General features: G+C 38.6%; 1 protein-coding gene across 1 annotated transcript in view; it reads right to left on the bottom strand.

Annotated features, from left to right (window-relative positions):
* Positions 1-2,968: 2,968 nt before the first annotated feature.
* Positions 2,969-10,000, bottom strand: part of LOC143021817 (carbohydrate sulfotransferase 11-like) — a 14,823-nt gene continuing 7,791 nt past the window's right edge. The window contains exons 4-5 of the mRNA XM_076179569.1: positions 9,292-9,406; positions 2,969-7,448 (exon numbers count right to left, since the gene is read on the bottom strand). Coding sequence (XP_076035684.1) covers positions 7,119-7,448; positions 9,292-9,406 — 445 coding nt within the window. The 3' untranslated portion in view covers positions 2,969-7,118. The remainder of the gene's footprint in view (positions 7,449-9,291; positions 9,407-10,000) is intronic.

The following is a 10,000-nucleotide window of genomic DNA, read 5'->3' as shown; positions in this document are numbered from 1 at the left end:
CACATTAAACAACCTCACTAACCAGCCATTATTGCTATACCTCCCTTCTTCAGACACTGCATGACATCCCAGTGTCTTACCCGCTCTCATAATTTTCAGAGCACGGCGTATCATACCGTATCAAAGATACATTAAACCGAAAGGGTAAATGGCATGGCTGCTCCATACCCGTGCATATGTTTTATACAATATTTGTCGGCCGTTCCTTCCACCTCATAAACTTATGCTCCATTGATCTCTATTTACTCGGGATTTCTTCTGATCCATTGAAGCCAGGCACTCATCCTACCCACCATCCATACATCTTTTACTTATTTCTTTTGAAGGAAATAAATGCGTCCTTAATTCTCGTCCAAGTGGGTAAGTTGAGACGCTGTATGCTGAAAAATAGTGGATGAAATCGTCCCTATTGGTGGGCTTCCTGTATACTGAGAAACTTACCTGTTCAGAACCTTTATGTATCAGCGTGTCTAAAAACGGTAACTTACACTTTTTTCTGGCTCAACTGTGAATTGAATGTCTTTATTCACAGCGTTGAGTCTTCTCAGCTTATTTTCTACATTGGTTCCTTTTGGCATCACCACAATTATGTCATCCACGTACCTTAGCCGAGTGGTACCTCTCCCCATGATGTTGATGAATTTGTCCATATCTAATACTTCCATGAACAGACAAGCCAAAACAGCCGATGACGGACTCCTAATGTAAAAAATAAGCTGAGAAGACTGAACGCGGTGAATAAAGACACTCAGTTCACAGTTAAGCCAGAAAAAGAGTGTAAGTCACCGTATTTAGACAAGCTGATACATAGAGGTTCTGAACAAGTAAGTTTCCCAGTATACAGGAAGTCCACCAATAGGGACGATTTCATCCACTATTTTTCAGCATTCAGCAGACGGGTCAAAACTGGTGTTCTAATAGGTTTCTTTCTCAGAGCTTTTCGTATCTGCAGTAAAAGATTCCTAGAAGATGAATTGGCATACATTAAGAATATTTTATAAGAAGCTGAAATACCCCGGAGGTTTGATCACCAGAACAATGAGGAAAGCCAAGATCTACAATGGTTCAAATGTACAGGCTCCGGGAAAAGATAAATCACAATCTATAGCTGTCCCTAATTCTACGAACACCGGAGCTATTGATAATTATTTGATAAAAGGTGGAATAAACATAGCAAGATTATCTTCCAATAAGATAGGAAAAAGATTTAGAAAGCATGTAAATATTCGTAATAACCTCATAATCATTTACAGCATTCCATGCAGCAGCTGTCCGTTATCATACTTCGGCGAGGGATCACGAAACGCTTGAGTGAGCACAAAAACGACCTCAGGACGCATAGAACATCTAACTCCCTGGTTCGTCACCTAGACCAATGCGGACATCTACCTGACTAGAGTCGTGTGGAAATTCTACACGAGGGACTTGAGAAGAAGAGTAAAACTGTGGAAGCTGCACATATCATCACAAGGGAAAACAGCAACGACAGAGATGGGTCTACATGCCTCTCAAAAGCAGCAAGTGTCTTGGTGATTAAATCGGTAGCCAAAGGGAAAACCTGACACATCCTTCCACTCATAGCTTGACGGGTTTCCTCTCGCTACGAATATGAGACTTGTGATCTGATTGTATTGCAGTAAGTCCTCTGAAGAAGACCAAATTGGTCGCAACGTTAGGGCAATAAACTCTACTCCCAGCACATCTTCGTTTACCCTTCCCCACCCAATTCTCAATTGTCTTAATTAATTTTTGAATATGTATATGTATATGTATATGTATATATATATATATATATATATATATATATATATATATATATATGTATATATACATATGTATATATATATTACTAATAAAGATTTCTCTCTCTTGTGAATTTCCTGTTTCCCAGGCCCGGGCCAGCTAACAGTTTCTGTTGATACTTGGCTGATTCATGTTTCAAAATTGACGGAGAGTCTTGCCCTTATTGAGCTGTGTAGGTATTTTTGCACTATTACTATTACCATTATTTTGACATTTACTTGATATTCCACAAAAATCAAACTTCCCATGAGACCTTCAACAAAAACGCAAAATATCCACAGAAAATCCAAAGGTATTGAGGTATTAAAGTCCCACAAAACATCCCATGTGAGCAAAATTCTCCCACAAAATGGCACCAGTGCCTGGCGCATCCTTGCTCGCTATAGATGCCAAATGTCACTAGTATATATATACACATATACATACACACACACACACACACACACACACACACACACACACACACACACACACACACACACACACACACACACACACACACACACACACACACACACACACACACACACACACACACACACCTCATGGCGCTGTGGTTAGAGCTCTGGCCTGCCACTACGGAGGTCCGGGTTCGACTCTCGCCCGGGGCTGAAATAATATCAGTATCGCAGCGCTGAGGGGTGTTACTCCAACTCTCGTGGGCGGGGAGTTGGGGGTGTGTGTGTGTGCAAGGTCATAGCATTACCCATAGATCGGACCTACGAGCTCTGAGCTCTCTTCCAGGAGGGAAATAGCTGTCGATCACGAGTCCAACACGTGATCCAAAGACCAAGTGAATACACACACACACACACACATATAATGATGGGGTCCACGTGCTCTGTGCTCAGTTGTCAAAGCCATTTAAATGCCTGACTATATGCGTGCTGAAAAAATAAGTTTAAAACTATTTCTAATGTGAGGAGCGACATGAAATTTAGTGTCAGCAGAGCCAAACTGCATTGCCAATATGGAACTTCTTAATATCTCATTAACAAAGAGAGAGAGAGAGAGAAAGAAAGAAAGAAAGAAAGAAAGAAAGAAAGAATTTCTTGCCACCTTAAATGAGTGTATAGAAATGGGAATCTCTATGTTTGAGTAGTGGATGAGCCAACAGATGGATTAATAGGGAAGTTTGGAGTGGTAGATAAAATCTTAGTGGAGTTTAGTTTAATTTTTATTTTGCAATCGAATACACATACGTAAGAATACAATTTATAAAATTGCGAGGATGACACAAAGGGCACTTGAAACTTATTTCCATTGTGGTCCTTAAACAAATCCATATACATTTAAACAGGTGTGTTTAAATCATAACAAGTACTTAAAATGATGCTCATTGACATGACTCACTGCGCAGAGAAAAACAAACTAATGTATATAGCTAAGATCAGGACATGTTAATCAAAACGAGTCCTTACAGATGATGTTGAAGATGTGTTTAGAAAGGGAGTCGATGATAGATAGACGGATGGGTAGTCAAACACACACGCACACATACGACTCGACGGCGCAGTGGTAGCGTTCGCAACCGCTACCCTAAAGATCCGAGTTTGAATTCCGCCTAGGGGTGAAATAATTTCATTATCGCTGCGCTGCGTGCCGTTACTCCAACTCTCGTGGGCGGGGAGCTGAATAATCTGGTCAACTTGCTTCCATGGGTTGCTGAATATATTTATCTATAATCTTCTTGACCCAAACCTGTCGGGTCGGTAAAAATTATTGTGCGTATATCAAACATGCACCTATGATAGTATTACGTTAAGATACACATAAAAACCATCAATTTGTGATGTCTGTGATTCAAATACTGATAGGTCGCACGTGAAAGTGTCGTTAGAATGTTGTATACACTCCCTCACTCCCTACCCTCCAGCAACGGAGCCAAAACCGATTTTTTTTTTCAATCAACTCAAAATGATACAAAACTAACAAATCTTGCTTATTTTGATTCACCTTAACCTAGAAGTGGAGAAACTAGGTTGATTTTGTCGAGCAATGCGTGCGAAAGTTTGGTAGACAATCCGTAGATTTTATCTCTATCCTCACGCGTGTTGAACGAGGTCGTATTTTTTCGGGGAAGCTTCGTTAGAATCTCATAGAGTGAAGGAATTTGACATTTATGATGTTTCAAGTCAATGTATAGTCGCCCATAATAGTCTGAGTGTTTTTTATAGCCAAATTTTTGAGTGCTTTTTATAGTCAATGGATAGGGCTACTTGGTATTACCACAGATTTGACCATTAATGTAATTCCTACTTTTGGCGAATTTTTTAAATTGCGGCATACGACTTATGCTGCTGACGCTCAATCCATAAAACAATTACGGCATACGACGTATGACGCTGACGCAAAGTATGTCTGCAACAGACTACCTTGCTAGTCTCACGACGATGCATGTAAACTAACATTTAACGGCACTATAATTGGCCCCCCGGTAGCTCGCCGGCTGAGCGGGTTAGGGCGTTACTTGCGGCGAAGGTCGAGGTGAGGGCGGTTCGAATCCTGCCACCGGCGAAGTTGAACCAAGGGCATGGTTCATTAAATTCCACGCTACAATGCCCTCTGTGAGGGGCACCGTCCTAGCCTCCCGATAGGGGGGGGGGATGTTTTGTGCAGGGGATGATGTTTTATGCCACAGCAGTGACGATACCCAGAAGAAACTAATGTATCACACACAGTGATGTCCAAATCATCTCAAGTCCGAGCATTGGTAAGGTAGAAGTAGTCAAACACAGTGATAGACTTTAAGCTACAAAATCCCCAGGTCCAGATGATTTTTTTCCGAGAGTACTTAGAGACTGTAAATTTCAAATCTACAACCAGTTAACGGAAATGTTTTATAAGTGAGTAGACACTGGTTTAGTGCCTATTGCTTGGGGGCAGGCAAATGTTGTTCCTGTTTAAAAAAAAAAAAAGGAGACAAATCGTCTGTATGCAACTACAGGCCAATCAGTTTGATATCAGTTATAGGTAAAATGCTTGAATCAGTAAAAACTAATAGAATCAGACATCACATCGAGAGCCATAATTTCACCCGTGACTCTGTGCAGCATGGGTTTTCTAAGGTTACGTCATTATTAATTAATCTTTTATCTTTTTACACAAGGCGTCAGATAACAATGATTTGTACGATTTTATACACCTTGACTTTAGCAAAGCGTTCGACAACATGCCCCACCAGAAACTACTAAATAAAGTCAAAGCCCATGGCATACTAGGAAAAGCGTTTGAATGGTTTAGAACTTGGAATAGTAGCAGAAAACAATTTTGGGTCCATTATTGTTCATTATGTATATACACGACTTGGACTATGGGATTAATAGTGATGTTATTAGGTTTGCGGGCGACTCTATAATAAGACGTCTAATTAGGTCAGGAGAAGACGCCGAGATTCTACAGGAGGATCTTAACAAATTGTCCACATGGTTGGTGAAATGCCAAATGAATTTCAATATCTCAAAGTGCAACGTGTTAAATGTAGGTTTACACAATCCAGAAAACAGGTATAGCTTAGGTGTTTTATTTTTTGTATTTTTTTAGAGAAAAAAATGAATGTAAGAGATACTTGGAATTTCTAGTGAGTCCTGACCTTAAATCCAGGAAACAGTGCATTAGCGCCAGGAATAGAGCTAACAGAGAATTAGGTTTCACTGTTAGGACGGTTACGAATAAAAGTGTAAAGGTAATTCTCAAGCTGTATCTGGCGTTAATTAGACCCATCCTTGACTATGCGGTACGTTTTTGGTTTCCGATCTATAGAATGGGTATAAAATCACTAGAATAAGTATAGAGGAATGACCAAGATGATGCATAGGCTCAGAAATTTACCTTACTAGAACAGGCTTAGGCACCTTAACTTACGTTCTCTGGAAAGACGCAGAGTGCGGGGTGATCTAATAGAACAAAGAAAAATATCAATAATAGAATAATTAGAAAAAAAATGTAAATAAAATGGAATCGCGAAAAAAAAAATGTGAAGAACTATATGTCGGATTAAAGAGAAGTGATTTCTGGGGCTGCAGAGATGGGAGATGGAATTTGATCCAGAAAATGGTAACATATAAACATAGTAGGAATTCGCTAGTGGACAGCGACATTAATCAGATAATTTTATGACCGTCGCGCAAGGATTCGAACCTGGGCTTTCATGGGGGCCTCTTGTCGTCATGTACAGCGCAGGTTCGAATCCTGCGCTGTACATAGGGGGAAACCGTCACGGAATCATACAAAGGGAAATGGGAATTGAGGATCTTCGATATAGGTCATTTTTCATCTAAGATTCTCATCATTACATTGACGAATATATGATAAAAAAAAATAATTTGAAAATATCATCTGCCCCAAAAAGAAATATGCAGCATTATTATGGTCCCTACACATAGAGAGGAAAGGTGATGATATGAAGAGAATTGGAAAGGGGTTGCAACCTAGCCGATAGATCCGTCGAAAATAGTCAGTACAAGCTGGAATTGCTTACACCATAAGAAAGAATAAAAAGAGGTGCCGTGGTTGATGCCTTTAGAGCAGTGGTTCTCAAACTTTACCATGCCAAGGACCCCCCCCCCAGATATTTAAGTCCCATCCGAGGACCCCCAGCCAATCAAAAGTTATTATTACCATACCAAGATACCCATTACATGATTATAATGCAGTAAATTTACTATTTGCATATTCCTACACAAAGAAAGTATAAAAATAAGCATTTAAAATATTTTCAAATTTTTGTCGATTTTCGGTTTAAAAACATTTCCATCTTCAGTTCACACTTTCCGTAAGCATAGAATAAAGCTTGAATGAATATAAATATTAATTAGAAAGAAACTAATGAAATATTATGACATATAAAAATGTAATAGAGACACTATAATGACACTATAATGACAGAATCAGTATTGTATATTTTTATAATTATATAGTTTTTTCTGGATTTTTTTTTTTTTTCATTGTGTCGCGGACCCCCTAGGACCTTCTCAGGGACCCCCAGGGGTCCGGGGACCCCAGTTTGAGAACCACTGCTTTAGAGTTACGAAAAGAGTGAACAAATAAGATCTTTTAGTATGGGCCAAAGGAATAATAAAAAAAAAAAAACAATGTTTGAATGTCTGAAGGACTAACAAGTACGGTTTTCCTCACTGATTTATCAGTTTGTGGAATAACTGAAAAAACAGTCCAGGTGGCTAGGATATATGACTCTAAAGTAGATTTTGATAAATGGAGACACAGATATGATATCCGACGAGGATAGTTCTTATAATGTACATTACAATTAAGTAAAGTGACTTAAGTAAACACAACTTCATCACAAACACTGCTCATGCCTCCTCAATAGCCTTCTCTATGAAGTCGGGCAGTGTGTAATTAAACAATGCAAAATCCACTTTGTAGATTTCATAAATTTGGCCAATAAGATGAGGGTCGATGTTTCTGTAGTAGGAAAAGTAATCGACTCTACCTCCTTGTGGCAATGCGGACTTATTGTGGAGGTGGTTGGTAGCTTCCACTTCGGAGATGTTGAGCTTGTTGACGAGGTAACTCATGTCCTCATCCCATGTCTCAGTTGTCATGATGTAGGTGTAGTTGAAGGTGCAGGGAGAGCAGTTAATCACGTAACCTCGCCAGTGACGGTTGACCATAAAATTACTCTGGGGAGGACGACAGAGGGCATATTACGTCAGATGAAATGAAGAAAAAAAATGTGAATGAAAAAGAAATACAAATGAATGAAAAGACACGAATGAGAAAAGAGTATGAATGAAAAAAGTACGAATGAAAAAAAAATAAGGAGAAAAGCTATGAAAAAAGTATGAATGAAAGTACGTTGACCATAAACCTACTCAGATGAAATGAAGAAAAAAAATGTGAATGAAAAAGAAATACAAATGAATGAAAAAGACACAAATGAGAAAAGAGTATGAATGAAAAAGAAATATGAATGAAAAAAGTACGAATAAAAAAATAATAAGGAGAAAAATTATGAAAAAAGTATGAATGAAAAAAGTACTAATGAAAAAAAAATTAAGGAGAAAAATTATGAAAAAAGTATGAATGAAAAAAGTACGAATGAAAAAAAAAATAAGGAGAAAAATCATGAAAAAAGTACGAATGAAAAAGATAAGGAGGAAAAATTATGAAAAAAGTATGAATGAAAGTACGAATGGAAAAAAAAATATGAGTGAAAAAGTATAGATGGAAAAAATATGAGGAAAACTGTAAGTGAAAATACTAAGAAAAGACACAAGAAAACGACAACATAGATCGAAACATGAATCACGTTCGTCTCCAACGTTCAGCTTAATCATATAGTTCGTATTTGGCCAGAATCAAATCTATATAGCCCAACACAGATTTAAAGGGAATGATGAACCCCAAAACATTTTTATGTTTATAATTTGACTTTCCTCCTCGTCCTCCAGTTTGCTTTAATTGCCTTTTAAGGGTCTAAGACATACTCTCACCTTCAAGGAATTATTCTGGTCAATACCCCACTATTCTATTCATCTGGTAGGACCCGCCACTCTTCAGTGGATGAAGGACTGCCTCCATAAACCCAATTAGAAGGAACATTTCATTTGAAGATATTTCTAGAACCACTGAATGTCAGATGAAGTCTCCCCTTCCACCTCACCCTCAAATTCTAAAAAAGTTAACTAGGCACTGCTTTGAATATTCCCTCTAACTTGATCTTTATCAAATAATAAGAATAAGCAACAGATGCTGCCTTCAGAGTCAAACCGTTTTTTGCCACCAGGACCATAAATCCGCAATCTTCTCCCGAGTTCTCATGAAGACCTCTGGTTTATTGATGGTGGTCGCCATTGTATGTTTTGCTTTCACCAGAAATGAGCATTCATCTAAGCTCTCGCAAATCTAACACATATATCCATCTGCCTACATATATACATACATACATACAGTACATACATACATACATACATACATACAGTACATACAACACACACTGAACGGTCCACAGCACACAGATTTTTATCTTATGAACCACATTACCTTTTCTCTTTTAATTCCTTGCAAACAGTATCGAGACTAACAGGAGCTCGATGGTAGCATATTAGGAAACTGATACGCTGTCGGGCTGAGGACTCAAACCTAGCTAATACGTAACAAATGGACAGTGGTTTAACCAATTGCGCAGTTGGTTGTCATTCCATTTGTTACGTATCGGCTAGTTTCGAGTCCTAGCCCGACAGCGTATCAGTTTCCGAATATGCTTCTATCGAATTTCTGTTAGTCTCCATTGTGTTTGCAGGGAATTAAAATGGATAAGTTAATATGGTTGATAAGATGAAAATACATACATACATATGAGAGAAATTCGCTAGTAACAGCGACATCAATCGGATAATTTTCTGACAGTCGCACATCTTACGGGAGACCGATAGCAGTGGGTTCGAATCCTGCATGCGACTGTCAGAAAATTATCGGATACATATATATACATACAGTACATACAGTTGACAAGGAACTTACCTGGTGATTTTGGACCACGTGTTCGAGGAACTGCGGAAAAGTGACGCTTATGTTGCCGTGGGAGTCGACTTGTAGATTGTGTTGTTTGATCACCGGGCCAAAGAATCCTCCAGTGCTGTAGCAAAGTAACAGAGGATTAAGAGACTATTGTATCTAGCCCCTCAAATGCGATCATATTACCTTAAGCAAACATCGTATAACTAGGGTCTGTCATGCCTAGAAGCAGCATTAATCTTAGGTAACATCCAACGCAAGTCATGTTAAATTCCTTGAACCTTCATTTGTTTGCACAGTCCAGTTCGATTGTGAAACTATACTTTGGTCTTAAGTTAATTGACTATCTACTTATGGCTATGTTCAGGTCTTTGGTAAAAACATACGACAGTTGATGTTTATAAATTGATGAGTACTTATATAATAGAAGGAAATGCCGTCACTTTTTTCGTTTTAGAACAACTTGTTTGAAACTGAAGTCTTCACTGCACAATGTAAAAATTGCTGATCGCTGTTCATCCCATTTCTCTTTGTCTCTCATCACCGAAAAAGGGAAATTATATCGCAAGAGAAAAGAGAAATGGAAAACTCACTCCATCTTTACTCAGAAGCTGTTCTTCAATGTGCATATTGCATGCAGCTTTTTATGATTATGTCGATATAGTGTCCATTGCTGTGTGCTTTTTGAAACGCTCTGTGTCTGCAACCACGACTG

This window comes from Oratosquilla oratoria, chromosome 43, assembly GCF_046742065.1.
Source record: "Oratosquilla oratoria isolate Oo_2021 chromosome 43, ASM4674206v1, whole genome shotgun sequence".
In the NCBI taxonomy this organism is placed as follows: Eukaryota; Metazoa; Arthropoda; class Malacostraca; order Stomatopoda; family Squillidae; genus Oratosquilla; species Oratosquilla oratoria.
Note: the sequence above shows the minus strand (reverse complement) of the source record. Positions and strands in the feature narration are given on the sequence as shown.